The sequence below is a fragment of the Podarcis melisellensis genome (genome assembly GCF_964234715.1).
Source record: "Podarcis melisellensis genome assembly, chromosome: 13".
Taxonomy (NCBI): Eukaryota; Metazoa; Chordata; class Lepidosauria; order Squamata; family Lacertidae; genus Podarcis; species Podarcis melisellensis.
In genome coordinates this window covers 34486178-34504148 of record NC_138545.1, presented here as the reverse complement: position 1 = coordinate 34504148, position 17971 = coordinate 34486178, and the positions used below count along the sequence as shown (strand labels likewise).

The following is a 17971-nucleotide window of genomic DNA, read 5'->3' as shown; positions in this document are numbered from 1 at the left end:
GAAATGATTGTAATCAAGTGGCATATGTTTCCCAAGATTGTATAAATTTGTTTCCCAAGTAAATAAATAAAATACCATTGCTGAGCTAGGAATGCTCAGCCCAGGGCTTTACAGAAGGTTGCTCCCCTTCTCTATTTTTCACTCCCCCCTACAAAAAAAACCAGGTTCCTTGGCAAACTTTACATATTTCACCATCTTTCCCCCTCTATTTTTCCAGGCTTCAATAGCTCACAGCTTCATTGAGAAGAAAAGATGGACTAACTTCTGTACTCTCCTTGTTTTGTACCTTTGGCTAATGAGTGTCAACAGTAATTATGACAGCAGCAATAAAACAATTTATTATCAAGTTCAGACGTGAGTGTTAAGAGTGTTATTCAATTTTTAAAACAACAACAAGACCCCAAACAGAATTCGTAAGTGCTCTCATCAGAAACAGAAGTTACAGGTTGTGCTAATCTGTCAGTCTGTTATGGTGCATGACAGGGAGGTGATTCAGAATCCGTTCTCAGGGCAGCCCCACACAGCTGCATTGGGGTCATGAGAGATCAATGATTTGGTTCCTGCTCAGGCATGGTTATTTATTTTTAAGATACAAAACCTGAAGATTTAAAAAGCTGCTATACAACAGTGAAACATTGCCACCAGCATCAATAGTAAAAAGGATGTTTTAAAATCTAAAACATAACTATGATTGCATATTTATTAAAAAACAGAACCTTTTTTCCAGCTGTAGAAGGGCTCCATAAAATACCAGTATATCTTAACGCAGTTCACAAAGGCTTGATGAAGATAGTTGAGATTTGGTGGGTTTTCCATGCAAAGGAGCAGTTTGGTCTCCCCACCCCCTCCCAGCAGGTCCTGGATTTCCATCGCTTCCACTTTAAAAAACAACAACAAATAGCTGTTATTTTTATTTGCTTAGAGGGCACATGGGTGTGCTCTAGCCATGCACCATCTTAATATGCTCAGAGGCAAACTAAGTACACTGCCAGCCAAACTGATACATCTGGAGAAGGTGTGTTAGTGTTAAGTGCAAATCTGGTATGCAACAACCACTGGAATACTTTTGTGATTGGGAAAGAATGTGAGCCTATGAGCCTGGCAGTACCTGGTTCCTAGCTCAGCTCAGGAACTTCGCAGCTAGCCTTTGGTTGATTGCTATCTCTCAACCTTCACCCCACTCTGCCCACCTGCAATTTAGGTGAAATCATAATGATGTTACACAGTGGTTGTAAGAACTGATGAAGTACATTTTGCTGTCTGAGTAGTGGCGAATGGTCTCTCTCCCCTCCTACAAGTCAAGCTGCATTAACACCCAAGTTATTTTGGTATTAGAGGCAGAAAATGCCATGTCTATGGATATATTTCGCTCCCTGTCATTAACAACACAATAACCACAAATTCAAGAATCAACAATTTGCTGCCTTTTTCTGCAGGGCCACTGCACTCTGCCTAATGATAAGACTGACCATTCCTCTTCACCAGGGGTCAGCAAACTTTTTCAGCAGAGGGCCGGTCCACTGTCCCTCAGACCTTGTGGGGGGCCAGACTATATTTTTTTTGGGGGGGGAATGAACAAATTCCTATGCCCCACAAATAACCCAGAGATGCATTTTAAATAAAAGGACACATTCTACTCATGTAAAAACAAGCTAATTCTTGGACCAACCATGGGCCAGATTTAGAAGGCGACTGGGCCAGATCCGGCCCCCGGGCCTTAGTTTGCCTACCCATGCTCTTCCCCACTATCACACAAGTTGAGTCCATTTGTTATAGCAGTGTGCCACTAGAGGGCAATATGACAGCGCATTTAAATCAGTTTCCAGAAAAGAGGTGGGAGTGAATCATCTAAACACAACCCTCTTTTATAGTGCTGGCCTAAGTATATTACAGTGGAACCTCAGGTTACATATGCTTCAGGTTACAGACGCTTCAGGTTACTGACTCTGCTAACCCAGAAATAGTACCTCGGGTTAAGAATTTTGCTTCAGGATGAGAACAGAAATCGTGCTCTGGCGGCGTGGCGGCAGCAGGAGGCCCCATTAGCTAAAGTGGTGCTTCAGGTTAAGAACAGTTTCAGGTTAAGAACGGACCTCCGGAACGAATTAAGTACTTAACTCGAGGTACCACTGTACTCAGAAGCAAGTCCTGCTGAATTTAATGGGGCTTCCTCCCAGCCTGTTGCGATGCCCATATTCAGTAGTTTCAAAAGAGAGAGAACTGGTTTAAAGAGTATCTTGCTATTTTAGTCCCATCCAATGCAAATGATTATATAACTTTCTCCAGCATCTTTTAAATACCCCTTCTGAAATAATGTTCTGGCGATATATTCATCTGTTTATGAATGAGGGCAGGCAAAAATACATGTTAAATCTTTTAATAAACAAAGCACTGTTAAGTGTATGGTTTATCTAATTTTGCCAGTCAACATATTACTTTTCACTCTTGACTTCAGAAGAAAGTCATGTATTGCACTACCGTATTACAGTAATTCTTTTAAGGAGTGCTCCAAACTCTGGGCTATCCTGCCTTTCCTTTTTAGGGCTATTTTGGACCTAAATACTTAATGCAGCTTATCTGACCTAATATCAGATTCCCATGTTACAGTTCTTTTTTTTGGGGGGGGGGTGTTATTGGGTTGTTGTTTTTATTTTGATTATATATATTGTGGTTTTTATGTTGATCTTTTCTTTGAACCGCCCAGAGTCCTCTGGGTATAGGGCAGTATATAAATTCAATAAATAAATAATAATAAATGAGGTTACATAGCTGCATAGAATAAGAACGGGGTGCCAGGTATCTTTTTTCCAGGTTAAGTGAGGCTAGGAGTGCTGCCCAAATGTGCTCACCCATTGCCAAGTTTGGGATCCTCCCCAAATGCACGTGTTTATATGGGTGCATGGGTAGCTCTGGGTAGCCAAGCACAGACAAGATTTACAAATTCACGTACATGCATTGGTGTATAACAAATCCCAGAGGGGGCCAACGGGTTGCTTCGAAGTCATTTCAGCGGGGATTTGAACCTATGACTCTCTCTTTTTTGATAACAATTTATTAATTTTTTTAAAAAAACAAAAACAAAAAACAATAGAAAAACAAAGCAAAATACAATTATAGCAATTCAAATACAGTAATAAATCTTAACTCAATTGACTTCCCTCCACTCCCCATTTTGGTTCCATTGTACTAGCTTGTTCATAAAACCTTATATTATTAATAGTCCAATCTTAAAACCTTATTCATCTTAATGCAAGTGACTTTTGAAAGTTCTACTAATGTAAGAATCTATACACAACCCTTAGAAAGTATGCATTTAACATTTCCCTTTTTTAAAAAAGAAATACAATATCCTCTTTTGGGGGGGGGTTATCAAAAAAACCTATGATTCAAATGTTGCAAGTCCAGCACTCCATCCGCTATGCCACCTTGAAAATATGCGAATTCTCATTTGAAGAAGTATCTGAAGAAGTGTGCATGCACACGAAAGCTCATACCAATAACAAACTTAGCCGGTCTCTAAGGTGCTACTGGAAGGAATTTTTTTTAGTTTGTTTCTCATTTGTGAATTTACGTCTCTAATTATTGGGGACATTTCAGCACCAGATGGGAGGGGGAAATGCCCCCACCCCCCCAAAAAAACCCCACCCGCATTCTCCTAGAAGAAAGGTGTCAACCCTACCCGTGTCCCCCCCCCCCCGCCGCCCGCAGCCCTCCAAAAGCAGTCACGGGACTCCCTGGCTGAGCTATCTAGTGCGAAGGCAGAAGCACCGACCCAAAAGAAGCTTCCTGCCTGTCGCGCGCTGATGACGTAGAGGTTTCTCTAATGTGCTTAATACCGCCTCCGCCCCCCAAATCTACTCCCTTTCCACCATCTCCCTAAAGAGGCTCGAGCCCGGACGCCGCTCGCTGGCAGCAATGCACCGCCGGGGAGTCGGGGCCGGCGCCATCGCCAAGAAGAAGCTGGCCGAGGTCAGGCTTCTTTTTCCTCCTCCTTCCTCCTCCTCCAGCTGGTCTTCCTTTCATTCCCATCTTGCTCGCTTGCTGTCTTCCCCCCACCGCCAGCCCAGCCTTTGTAGGAGGGGAAGGGCCTGCAGTTTGCGCCTCCTGCCACTCCCCCGGAAGCTCTTACGTATAATAATAATAATAATAATAATAATAATAATAATAATATTTTTTTATTTATACCCCGCCCTCCCCAGCCGAGACCGGGCTCAGGGCGGCTAACAACCAATAGTAAAAACAAGTTGATTAAAATTCAATTTAAAGATTAAGATACAACATTAAAACAATTAGGGAGCAATCTCATCATAGGAGGAGAAAGGAAAAAGAAAAAGGGGGAGGGAATCAAACAGATTCTGAGCCAAAGGCCAGGTGGAACAACTCTGTATAAGCGAAACAAGCTATAGCTTAGGGCCCCACTCTCTTGGGGGCCCCCAAAAAAATTAAAGGGGAAAAAACACACACCTGGATGTGCATTTCCAAAATACAAGACAGGAGCCAGCAAACTTTTAAAGTAGGGGGCCGGTCCACTGTCCCTCAGACCTTGTGGGGGGCCGGACTATATTTTTTTGGGGGGGTGGGGGAATGAACGAATTCCTATGCCCCACAAAAAAACCCAGAGATGCATTTTAAATAAAAGCACACATTCTACTCACGTGAAAACACCAGGCAGGCCCCACAAATAACCCAGAAATGCATTTTAAATAAAAGGACACATTCTACTCATGTGAAAAAACACTGATTCCCAGACTGTCTGCAGGCCGGATTAAAAGGCAATTGGACTGGATCCGGCCCCCGGGCCTTAGTTTGCCTACCCATGATATAAGATAAAAAACAAATAAAACTAAGCCTACATACAGCAACAGTGTTTGGTGTTGTGTAGGCTCCTGTGATGTAAATTGTGTTTCTAAAGAAACTTTTGTTATTGCCACATGTGTTTGCATTATTAAGTTTGTGTTGCATGAAAAATCATTTTACGTTAGAGCTTAATAATTTTTTCACTATGAATATACTTCTTAATTATATTTAAACAATTATTTTGATAAAATACATATTTTGTTACGTGCAAATGGCTTTAGATACCTGTGAGGTCCATAAATTACAATATAGCATATATTCAACAAAAAAAAAACAGCAACAGTTTGTTGTTGACAAAGGGCAGCTGGACATATAAAGGGCCCCATTACTTTCAGTAGCTTACGGTCTCATCAAACCTCAACCCGGCCCTGCTTCAACCCCAGACTGGGCAAGGGGTGGTGGTGGAGAAACACACTTTGCACGTGCTCAGAGGCATTTCTCTTCAGTCCCATTGCCCATTATTGTATCCTGCAGCTGGCAGGGATCACCCCAGGCATTCGCTGCTGCTGCTTTTCACGATCTGCTGCACCTCTCGCCTAAACTAGGGCTGCCTGGCTTCTTAAAATCCCTTGCTGGAATTTGCCTCCTTCACGCTTTTGTCTAATGAGACAGGAAGAGAAGAAGAATCTTTATTTGCATCAGCCACTAGCCACAGCAATAAAATAAAATGTACTGAAGATACGTGTCCCTGCTTCAGGAGAACAATGAAGCAGGGATGGGAGACTTGTGGCCATGGGCGTAGCCGAGGGGGTGCAGGGGGGCAGCTGCACCTCCTCCAAAATAATCAAAACCAATACAAATTTGAGGTTCTGCCTCCCACCCCTAACAAAAGCCTGCCCCCTCTAACAAAAATCCATGCTTGTGACCCTCGGGATATTGTTGGACTGCATGTACCATTGGCCAGCGAATGCTCCAATGATGGGAATTGTAGTCCAACGTTATGTGGTGGGCCACAGGTTTTCCCTCTGCTCCTATAAGGTAAGCATTATCCTCCATTTTGCAGATGTGGAGACTGAGGCTAGGAGAGAGCAGTTTGCCTCAGGCCACCTTGTGTGTGGAAGAAGGGAATTGAAACTTCCTGGTTCGTAGCTAAGCTACACCAGCAGCTAAGCTACACCAGCTCTTGACAATTAGTGCAGTCAGTTATTTGTGGGTTCCAGTAGAGGCTAATGGAGCATCCCTTCCAACATTTCTCCAATGAAAATAGGGACATTGTATTCAATAATAATAATAATTAATAATAATTTTATTCTTTACACCCCACCCATCTGACTGGGTTGCCCCAGCCACTTTGGGCTGCTTCCAACATATATAAAAACATAATAAAACCTTACAAAGTTCCTTATACAGACCTCCCTTCAGATTTCTTCTGAAGATTGTGTAGTTACTTACTGTATTTCCTTGACATCTGATGGGAGGGCGTTCCAGAGGGCAGGCGTCACTCCCAAGAAGGCCCTCTGCTTGGTTCCCTGTAACTTCATTTTTCACAGTGAGGGAACCGCCAGAAGGCCCTCGGAGCTGGACCTCTGTCTCTGGGCTGAACAATGGGCGTGGAGATGTTCCTTCAGATATGCAGGGCTGAGGTTGCTCAGGGCTTTAAAGGTCAGCACCAACACTTTGAATTGCACTCAGAAACCATTTGAATTGTGCTCTTAGGAAGCTGGAACAGGCAGAAAGGCAGCTTGCTGGCCTTGAGAGAAGGGAGAGTTGCACTGCTTTGGTGCTACAACTTAAGACAGCCGAGTCTTGGGTGCTTGCCAAACAGTCCTGTGGACAGGGTATTCTCATAAGAGCATAAGATGAGTATGCTGGATCAGGCCAATGCCCCATCTAGTCCAGCATCCTGTTCTCACACTGGCCAACCAGAGCCCGTGCAAAGCCTGCAAGCAGGACATGAACGTAACAGCGCTCTGCTGAGCCACAGTTTCCAGAAACTGGCATTTAGAGGCATCCTTCCTTTGACAGTGGAAGGAGAACGTAGCCATTGTGGTTCCCATAAAGATGTTTAAGAATCAGAGATGTACATCCAGGAGGGGGGAATGGCTTATATATCACTGTGTATCTTACCACCACTTTTTTTTTCCTTTGTAGGCCAAATACAAGGAACGTGGGACAGTTTTGGCTGAAGACCAGTTAGTCCAGGTGAGATGAGGAAACACCAAGGTGTTTTTTTATTATTATTTTATTTTTTATATATAATTTTTATTAAATTTTCTGTTTTACAATTTAGAATATTCATTTAGATATCAATGGCTTCCCTTCTTCTCTTCCCATGGTTCATTTTGCATAGCATAAAATCCCTGCATATTTTATATAAACTAAACCATTCAGTATTCCATTGTTACTTTCATCAAAACTGTTGAATTTATCTTAATGCTGCCAACGTTTTCAAGTACACAATGTCCCCCATATATCCAGTAAACATTTTCCAATCTTTTTTAAACGAGTGTTCTTCCGTTCTCTTATTCTGTAAGTTAGATCCACAAGCTGCACATATTCCATCTGCTTAAGTTGCCATTCTTCTTTGGTTGGGACCTTGCTCGTTTTCCATTTTTGGGCTAACAAAACACAGGACGCCATAGTGGTGTACATATGAATAACCTTTTTTGACACCTGGGAATTTCCATCTGAATTATCCCCAACAAAAAGGACTCTGGTTTTTTTTGGAAAGGTGCTTTTAGACATTTTTTTTTCAGTTCATTGTAAATTATTTCCCAATACACTTTTACCCTTTTACAGGTCCACCACATAAGAAAGAACGTTCCCTCGACCTCCAGAGATGTAATGAGGAAACACCAAGCTGATCTTAGCGTTAAAAGGAGGGCCACTGCAAAATGTGTGAATCTGAAAAGCTCTTGTATGAGCCTAGGCTTCTATACACGGTGCACATTATCAACCCATTGGTTCCCATTGTCTCAGGGTGTTGCGCTGATCAGGGGGAACCAACAGCTTGGGGAAATGAATAGAAAAACACATAGGTGATATGTCTATTGATGGGTATATGATATGCAGCAAGTTTTCACCAGTGGATGGGACACGGAGATGGATAACCCATTGGCTTAATCCCAGCATTAGTCTTCAACCTATTAAGAAGACCGCGCTGGAGCAAAAAAGCTTTGCCATAAATCGTTTCTTTGTGGTAATGGCGACAGAGAGTTGTCCCTTATGAAACATCAGTCTGTTCTAGGTCTCAAAGGTGTATTTCAAATTAGTAGCCTTTCAAAGCAGATCGTTTTAACTCTGTTTCTTTTTTTCTATCCTCTGGCTTCGTTTACAGATGTCCAAGCAGCTGGATACATTTAAAACTAACCTCGAAGAGTTTGCCAGCAAACACAAGCAAGAGATCCGTAAAAATCCGCAGTTCAGAGTCCAGTTCCAGGACATGTGTGCAACGATCGGGGTTGATCCCCTAGCCTGTAAGAAATGGGGGAGGCAGGGATTTAGGGGGTGGGGAGAAGCAGGGTGAGGAAGGGTTTCTGCAGAATCTGCTGGTCTTTCTTTGGGGCTTCGATCTTCCGTGTTTCCGTTAAAAATAAAAAAAGGGGTGGCATTGTTTCTCAAATCAAAAAAGAGTTATCACAGTATAATGTAAGTTGTAAGCCCTCTGAGGAGGGATCATTTTATCCATACTCTGCCTTCCCAAGCCATGTTGCTATTGGGAGTGGACTGTGGGCCTGTCTATATCTCCTTATCCCCAACCTGTCCTTGCTCAGAGGCAAGTTAAATTTACAGTCAGTAAGAAGGAGAATTGGATGAGCATAAAGAACTTTCCATCGACTTCTCCCTGCCAAATGGAAAACCACTCCCAATGAAATGTTCCAAAAATCATGGATAGGGAAGGCAGAGAACAGGTCTTGTCCCCTTTGAATTCTGACATTCGCCAGACTAGGAAGTTCCTTTGCCTTTGTCTTTATTTAAAAAAAATCTAAACTTGCAAAATTGGGTCCTTGAGAGTCTAAAATAATAATAATGCAGCGTTCTTTTTTAGTCTTTCATATATTGATATCCATATTTCATTCCCTCTTCCGCAGCTGGCAAAGGATTCTGGTCAGAAATGTTGGGTGTTGGAGATTTTTACTACGAGCTTGGCGTTCAGATTATTGAAGTGTGTCTAGCCCTAAAGCACAGAAATGGAGGTGAGGATAGTTTCCAATCTTCGCGGTGTGTGTGTGTGTGTGTGTGTGTGTGTGTGTGTGTGTTTGCAGTTCTCTCTAATGCCTGCCTGCCACTCCGAATGGGTGGCCGGTATCTGTGACCATGTATCCTGGCCATGCTAGTCCAGCCCCCTAAAAACATTAACACAACTCTGAGCGTAAATCCCACTGTGTTTAGTGGGTCTTATTTCTTGGTAGTTGTGCACAGAATTTCATGTGTCAGTAAGAGTAAGACTCTTACTATGGAGGAAGCCGCCTTGAACTCAGGGGAGGGACCTATGGCTGTGCTGGCTGGGGCTGATGGGAATTGTAGTCCAAAATACCAGAAAAGTGCCAGGTTGGGGAAAACTAGTGTATAGGATTGCAACCTTTTATATATACAGTTGTACCTTGGAAGTCGAACGGAATCCTTTCTGGAAGTCTGTTTGACTTCCAAAACGTTCATAAACCAAAGCGCGGCTTCCGATTGGCTGCAGGAAGCTCCTGCAGCCAATCAAAAGCCGTAGAAGCCCCATTGGATGTTTGACTTCCAAAAATAGTTCACAAACTGGAACAGTCACTTCCGGGTTTGCAGAGTTTGGGAGCCAAAATGTTTGAGAACTATGCTGTTCGAAAACCAAGGTACGACACTGTGTGTGTGTGTGTGTGTAATTTTTATTGAATTTTCTGTTTTACAATTTAAAATACTCACTTTACATCCTTAAGATATCAATGACTTCCATTCTTCTCTTTCCATGGTTCATTTTACATATCATAAATCCCTGCATGTTTTACAAAAACGATACCATTCGGTATTCCATTATTGCCTCCATCAAAACTTGTTTACACTGTTGAATTTATCTTAACGCTGCCGGCGTTTTCAGCTGTGCACAACTATTTCCCATATATTCAATAAACTTTTCCAATCTTCTTAAAACGTGTGTTCTTCTCGTTCTCTTATTCTATATGTTAAGTGTGCAAATTGTGCATATTCTGTCAACTTAAGTATAGGATTGCAACCTTAGCCTGCTAACATATTGGGTTGGATTCAAATTCCTTGTATACATGGCTGTGTGTTAACATGCTTCTTGCTTCCTCATTCCCGCTAGGGCTGATAACACTGGAAGAACTTCACCAGCAAGTGCTCAAGGGGAGAGGAAAATTTGCGCAAGACGTCAGCCAGTAAGCTTTGCATTGAAGACTGCACTGCAGTGGGGGATGTAATATGTTTTGCATTACTTTGCATAATTAGTTGTGGCTGCCGAAGGTTCACTGGCAATGTCTAGGGTAATGAAGCAGAGCTGCCCACCAGAAATAATTAAATCAGTTGTGCACAGTGACAAGTGCAGAAGTACTGTTTTTGGGAGACAGGGTGCGGGTGGGTATGGAGGTCTCCCTGGTCCTGAAAGGGGTAACTGCCCCTGAAGGACCTGGTGCGCAGCCTGGGAGTCATTTTGGACTCACAGCTGTCCATGGAGGCGCAGGTCAATTCTGTGTCCAGGGCAACTGTCTCCCAGCTCCATCTGGTACGCAGGCTGAGACCCTACCTGCCCATGGACTTCCTGGCCAGAGTGGTGCATGTTCTGGTTATCTCCCACTTGGACTACTGCAATGCGCTCTACGTGGGGTTACCTTTGAAGGTGACCCGGAAACTACAACGAATCCAGAATGCGGCAGTGAGACTGGTGACTGGGAGCGGCCGCCGAGACCACATCACACCGGTCCTGAAAGACCTACATTGGCTCCCAGTACGTTTCCGGGCACAATTCAAAGTGTTGGTGCAAGCCTGTTTAAGGGCTGCCTTCAGATGTCTTCTAAAAGTCAGATAGTTGTTTATTTCCTTGACATCTGATGGAAGGGCGTTTCACAGGGCAGGTGCCACTACCAAGAAGGCCCTCTGCCTGCTTCCCTGTAGCTTCACTTCTCGCAGTGAGGGAACCGCCAGAAGGCCCTTGGAGCCGGACCTCATTGTCCAGGCAGAACGATGGGAGTGGAGATGTTCCTTTAGGTATATAGGACTGAGGCCATTTAGGGCTTTAAACATCAGCACCAACACTTTGAATTGTGCTTGGAAAGGAAAGAAAAGAAAACTCTGTTTCTCAGGTAACTCATTTCTGCACCCAGTGCTATGTTTTGTAGCTTTTCTGTGCTTCCACTGAAACATAGCATAATACGCACCTTGTTGGACATGGTTGAAGGTACTGATGCGCCGAGACCATTCTTTTCCCTGACTCTTCTTTCCCTGGCTCCTCAGAGATGACCTCATCCGGGCAATTAAGAAGTTGAAAGTTCTGGGAAACGGCTTTGGGATCCTTCCTGTTGGTGGGACCTACCTGATCCAGTCTGTGCCGGCTGAACTAAATATGGACCATACGGTTGTGATACAACTTGCTGAGGTACCCATGCCAAGTTGACTCAGTTTCTGCTATTATTCCAGGGGTTGATTAAGAGTTCTTGTGCTGAGCTTTCAATTCCTTGCCTATACAGTTGTACCTTGGAAGTCGAACAGAATCTGTTCCAGAAGTCTTTTTGACTTCCAAAACTAAATTGCAGGTTTCCTCCTGCAGCCAATCAGAAGTCACAGAAGCCCCATCAGATGTTTGGGTTCCAAAAAGAATGTTCACAAACCAGAACAATCACTTCTGGGTTTGCGGTATTCGGGAGCCAAAACGTCCAAGTTCCAGGGCATTTGGGATCCAAGGTATGACTGTATGTGTGTGTGTTTCATCAACATCCTTATGGTCACCCATAGTTCACAGGCCTCTGTTGGGAGACAGAAGGGCAGGGGGAGCTCCACTATTCCTCCTCAGTCTCATCCCCTTCAGTCCAGTCCAGAGCCAGTGTGGTTAAGAGCAGTGGACTCGTAATCTGGTGAACCGGGTTCGCATCCCCGCTCCTCCACATGCAGCTGCTGGGTGACCTTGGGCCAGTCACACTTCTCTGAAGTCTCTCAGCCCCACTCACCTCACAAAGAAAGGAGATTGTTAGCCGCTTTGAGACTCCTTTGGGTAGTGATAAAGCAGGATATCAAATTCAAACTCCTCCTCCTCCAGTCCCTGACTAGCAGACATTGCTTCTCCCTAGTCAGAAGCCCTCCCTAAACCTCTTTTCCAACCCCCCTTCCTGGGGGCATGACCCTGGGTCATTTTCCAGTTGTACTCTACCCCTGAAGTCTTAAGTCCTCGCCTACAAGATGGTGTGCGTTGAACGTCTCCTCGTTGTTTTTAGTGTTGGCTGGGCTTTTCTGATCAGTGACCTTTTTTGAAATCGCCTCCTTTCTTTACTCTCCGTTTCAGAAAAAGGGGTACGTGACCATCAGCGAGATCAAGTCGAGTTTGAAGTGGGAGGCGGAACGAGCAAAGCAAGTTTTGGTATGTAAACAACAAGTTACATTATAAAAAGAAAAGAGCACCCACCTCTTGGCAGTTAGGAAAGTGAAATATTGCATTAGAAGCTGTGTAGGTTAGGCAAAAGTGCATATCATTATATACGTTTGCTTGAAACTAACTGTTGCAACATGGAGTCTTCTCTGTTGAGGATTCTAAGTTATTCATTCCATGAACCCTCCTGCAGATTTCTGTTTCTTCCCCAACAGTAAGTCAACATTCTGTTGTCACTGAGCATGCTCAGTCCTCCCCATGTTTTAGGGTTTCTCCCCTACGAAACTCAGGGTTCCCGAAGCCTGCTGCTGGGAGAGTCCTGTTGCACTCAGTTCCTGCATCTGGGTGGCTACTGTGAGAACTGTTGGACTAGATGGGCTTAGTTCTTTGTATGTCTCCTGCCTGCATTGTGTTGGGGAGAGAGTGCAAAGCCACTTGTGATAGCCCTCCTCTCCAAATAATAATCTCTGGCTTTTTACAGGATCACTTGCTGAAAGAGGGCATGGCCTGGCTCGATACACAAGCTCCAGTGGAACCACAGTACTGGCTACCTGCCCTCTTCACAGAGCTTTACTCTCAGGAAATCACACCCGAAGAAGCGAAGGAAGCTTTGCCTTGACAGCCGAACAGGGGACTGATTTATCTGAACATTTCCCTTTAAATGGGATGACACTTTTTGCATTAACATGATAAAGCTGAGTCACATTGAATGCCTATAGATATTCTCTCTCTCCCCCCACCCCAAGTCTTTAGAAGAAAATGTCTGTGTTACCAAACACTGCCAAGCAGGTATATTTGACACTGATTTTGGGGCTTCTGCACGATGGAGAGACTAATTTCGTTAGCAAGCTGTTAGTCCTCATGACTGGAAAGGTGTGGATGTGGGTTTTTTTTTCTCCTTGAAGACTTAGAAAGTGGAGAGGATTGGAGTCAATGTATGCATTGTAAGCGTCTCTCCCTCCTTTCCCCCATTTCGTAATTACATTGTTGTATACTTGATTTAACTCTGTGTACACTGGTTGCCTTCCCTAGTAAGGGTTCCTTGTTTATCTCACAATAAGGCGAGAGAACCCCATCTTTAGATGGTGAAACAGCCAAGATTCTATACTGTTCCTTATCGGGGCTTTGGGAAAGGGACCAAATAATTTTACTATTCTGTACATTCTCTCATGCCCCTTTACAGTGTTGAAATCGTCCTCAGTTTGTCTTTCATGGAAAAAATACGAGAGACGTTACAGATACTTCTGTAAAACAAGAAAACCTTTAATTAAAAAAACACACAAAAAAACAAACAAAATAAAAGCCAGTTTCTAGTCCTGTGATGGCAGGGCTTTAAGATTATTTGAATTATTGGAGTCTAGTAGCTCTAGATGTATTTTCAAATTCTGTCATCTCCACAACCGGGAAGACAAGAGGATGGGGACAGGAAGAGAATTGTTTGTACCTTTGTATAGTGAAATCTACTCACTTTTATTCTTTGCAAATGCAGTAATGTGGATTTCACGAAGACTTAAAGAGTCTTCCCTGTGTCATTATTGTGAACAACCTAGAAATCTCACTGGGCATTTGAAGACCTCTTTCATCCACTTACGCAGAGAAACACCTAGGGCCAAGATTCCACCCTAGGCTTTGTGGTTACAGGTATAAAAACCACCCGTGTGTGTACTTGCTCATTTAGATCAAGCATGTGAGTCAGCAGAGCAAAGGAGTCATTTCCACAGGTCGGATTTGCTTTTCTTAGCAAGTGAGGAGGAACTGCCTCCGGTAACTTCACAAAAACCACCTTAAGGCAGCTTACAGAAAACTGCCGGCTGCTCACCTATGCAGAGGGAATCCTGAGGCATAGATTGTGGTAAGCAACATCCACCACAGACCTGACTTGGGCAGAAATGTTTATGCAGTCCCCCTGGGTGACTCGACCTCAAGTTCAGCAGTTCTAGGCAGCTGGTCAAACCCTCCAATGAGACGCTTTGGGTGTCTGCTTGGATATCATAGCAGCAGATATCCTGCTTTTTTCCATTGTGTCCTCAGCACAGCCTTGTAAGGTAAAAAGTCAGGTGGAGAAACAAGATGGGCCAAGTCACCCGGGTGGGTTGCACGTCTGAGTGGCAATTTGAACATGGGCCTCCGACACTCCTAAACACTGTACTGTGCTTTTCTTAAAAGAAGAAATGGTGCCTGTACTCACCATGAAGTTGTTACAGTAAGTTCCAAACGTTTAACCAGTGCTTTTCTTCTAGGAAAAAAAGGTGCCAGTACTGCGGGTGCAGCCTGCCATTTTACCTACTCCTGCTTCAGAGCTGCACTTTGAACTATTAGTACCCCCCCTGTAGAGTAAAGGGATGCGGGTGGCGCTGTGGTCTAAACCACTGAGCCTCTTGGGTTTGCCAATCAGAAGGTCAGTGGTTCGAATCCCCGTGACAGAGTAAGCTCCCGTTGCTCTGTCCCAGCTCCTGCCAACCTTCAGTTCGAAAGCACACCAGTGCAAGTAGATAAATAGGTACCACTGCGGCGGAGAGGTAAATGAAGTTTCTGTGTGCTTTGGTTTCCATCATGGTGTCCGATTGCGCCAGAACCACTTTAGTCATGCTGGCCACATGACCTGGAAAGCTGTCTGTGGACAAATGCCGGCTCCCTTGGCCTGAAAGCAAGATGAGCGCCCCAACCCCATAATCACCTTTGACTGGACTTGACCATCCAGGGGTCCTTTACTTTTTTACCTTGCCCTTGTGCACCCCCAGGAAAAAAAGTACTGACTGTACCACTTGGGTTTTTGTATGACTTGCAACAAATGGTTAATTTGGGTGGGAAACATCCTGCCCAGCACTGGAGTTTGCTTAAAAGTGAATAAGCAGGTTTAGGAATTATCTCAGGCAGGAAGGGGGGAGTGGCATGGGGTGCTTGTGATTGTAGATTGTAAGGTGTTCATCCAAAGCCGGGAGTGGGGGACCTCAGGGCCAGGGCCCAACTAGCTCTCTGTCCAGTCCTTGGGACTTGGTCTAGGCCGTACGCCCTCCTTGAGCTTCTTGTGTCCTTGAACTACAATATCTCCTGCTTGCCTCAGTGGAGAAAGCAGTGTTAGGTATTAGCCAGGTGCCAGGTGCATTTTGCACCTGACTATTAGAGATCAATGGAGGGATGCGGGTGGCGCTGTGGGTTAAACCACAGAGCATAGGACTTGCCAATCAGAAGGTCGGCGGTTTGAATCCCCGCAACAGGGTGAGCTCCCGTTGCTCGGTCCCTGCTCCTGCCAACCTAGCAGTTTGAAAGCACGTCTAAGTGCAAGTAGATAAATAGGTACCACTCCGGCGGGAAGGTAAACGGCGTTTCCGTGAGCTGCTCTGGTTCGCCAGAAGCGGCTTAGTCATGCTGGCCACATGACCCGGAAGCTGTCTGCGGACAAACGCCGGCTCCCTCGGCCAGTGATGAGCGTCGCAACCCCAGAGTTGGTCACGACTGGACCTAATGGTCAGGGGTCCCTTTACCTTTACCTTATTGGAGATCAAACCTATCCATTCTGAAAGAAATCAGCCCTGAGTGCTCACTGGAAGGACAGAACCTAAAGCTGAGGCTCCAATACTTTGGCCACCTCATGAGAAGAGAAGACTCCCTGGAATAGACCCTGATGTTGGGAAAGATAGAGGGCACAAGGAGAAGGGGACGGCAGAGGACGAGATGGTTGGACAGTGTTCTTGAAGCTACGAACACGAGTTTGACCAAACTGTGGGAGGCAGCAAAAGACAGGAGTGCCTTGCATGCTCTGGTCCATGGGGTCACAAAGAGTCGGGCACGACTAAACAAAAAAATTGGCCACTTGCAACCAAGTGATGATGCCGGGACACCAGGATGACGCCTGACATTTCCACCACCTGGAGGTGCATGCCCGACTCTATTCAATTTGGACTGTTTTCACACACTTAATACCTCGTCCTGTAGAATTCTATCAGTTATATTTTATCTGCACAATTGGAATGAATTTCAGGAATCAAAATGTCTTTTCTGTGCAGCCTGTATAAGAGCAGTCAACAATGTTTGTTTAGTCGTGTCCAACTCTTTGTGACCCCATGGACCAGAGCACGCCAGGCACTCCTGTCTTCCACTGCCTCCCGCAGTTTGGTCAAACTCATGCTGGTAGCTTCGAGAACACTGTCCAGCCATCTCGTCCTCTGTCGTCCCCTTCTCCTTGTGCCCTCCATCTTTCCCAGCATCAGGGTCTTTTCCAGGGAGTCTTCTCTTCTTATGAGATGGCCAAAGTATTGGAGTCTCAGCTTCAGGATCTGTCCTTCCAGTGAGCACCCAGGGCTGATTTCCTTAAGAATGGAAAGGTTTGATTATATAACAATGTTATAGTAATATATAGTTAATTGGTGTGCTTGTCTTCACTTACCCCCCACCACACTGTCCTGCTTACAATTGTGAAGACTATTCGTACATTACAAATGGTCCATGTCACCCTTAAGGGGGGGAAAAGGCAGGAAAAAGCCAATATCTATGTGGACTGTCACTGAATCAAGTGACTTTTCTTCTTGTAAGTTTTCAAAGTTCTTCATCTAGCTCAAGGATATCACCTGAACTAGCCTTCGGGCATAGGGCAGTATAGAAATAAATATATATAGAAGTAATATTGTTGTTTAGTCGTTTCCGACTTTTCGTGACCCCACGGACCATAATTAATAATCAAGCCCAGTCAGCCCATCATTTGCAAAAGATGACTTTAGAACCGTCTTGCCCCACAATGGCAACTAGACATTCTGTTTTGGTGACCGCAACCTTGGTTTAAGGAGCTATTTAGCCCCTGGCTTATATATCTTGAGTTTCTAACACTGGGAGAAAGGTGTGTGCATAAACCTTTGATTTATTCTGTAGGAAGTACAGCAATCATTGCTCCCCCCCCCACCCCTTTGCCACTGGTCCCACCAACCAATGGCATGTGTGGGGCCTGGAAGTTTCACTAAAAGGGAATACATCCCTGATGTAAGCTGCTTATGAAAACAAGACCCCCTTTTTGGGTATTCCCCGCTGTTTTACCAATCCAGGACAAAGAAGAACCTCAGATCCTGCCAAAACAAACTTTATTGCACCAAAAAAAGAAAAAAATTATGTACAATTGTATATAAACAAGGATTTCTTATTTTTCTTAAGACCCTTGTGCATTCGAGTGTGTTTAGCTTGTTAGGCCTAAAAGTCTCGTCACTAAACATTTTGTCTAGATCAGTCATCTAGGATTGTCACTTTTGAAATGGAAAACATTCAGAAAACAAATGACTATGGGCAGCTAGAAAACCATATTTCTTTTTGTTCTGTTTTCTTACATCCACATGCGAGCCGTGTGAAAAAGAAATAACCACATAAGGCATTTTCATGTTTTCTTTTCGTTTTGTCTCTTAAAAGAAATGTAATGCAATGGTTCGACAGCCAACATGCATCTGGAACTAAGGTATCTTGAAGTTAACGGGTGCTCTGATTCCGGAACACCTCTGGTCCTGGTGACTATAGACTGGGGGAAAGCCAAACTTACACAATCGGCAGAGTTCGGAGAATAGAAGTCCTACCTAGATCCTACTGATTTCGGTGAGACTTAAAACATTAAATGTGCACTCA

The 17971-nt window shown here is 44.3% G+C and overlaps 2 protein-coding genes and 1 long non-coding RNA gene across 3 annotated transcripts in view; 2 read left to right on the top strand and 1 right to left on the bottom strand.

Annotated features, from left to right (window-relative positions):
* Positions 1-351, top strand: part of GIP (gastric inhibitory polypeptide) — a gene marked incomplete at its 3' end in the record, with an annotated part of 33541 nt that extends 33190 nt beyond the window's left edge. Inside the window, exon 6 of the mRNA XM_081884459.1 lies at positions 218-351. Within this exon, the coding sequence (XP_081740585.1) occupies positions 218-227 (10 nt within the window). The remainder of the gene's footprint in view (positions 1-217) is intronic.
* LOC309354450 lies at positions 313-1211 on the bottom strand. Its single transcript, XR_014162312.1, has 2 exons — positions 1109-1211; positions 313-878 (listed from the first exon to the last, which is right to left on the bottom strand). It is a non-coding gene; the product is annotated as an uncharacterized lncRNA (long non-coding RNA).
* A 2637-nt stretch (positions 1212-3848) lies between these two features.
* Positions 3849-13874, top strand: SNF8 (SNF8 subunit of ESCRT-II). The gene is made up of 8 exons (XM_081884427.1): positions 3849-3969; positions 6949-6999; positions 8135-8273; positions 8889-8993; positions 10100-10172; positions 11245-11386; positions 12287-12361; positions 12852-13874. Exons 1-8 carry the CDS (start codon positions 3916-3918, stop codon positions 12987-12989), a joined length of 777 nt encoding a protein of 258 aa, XP_081740553.1. The 5' UTR covers positions 3849-3915; the 3' UTR covers positions 12990-13874.
* The last annotated feature ends 4097 nt before the right edge of the window (positions 13875-17971 follow it).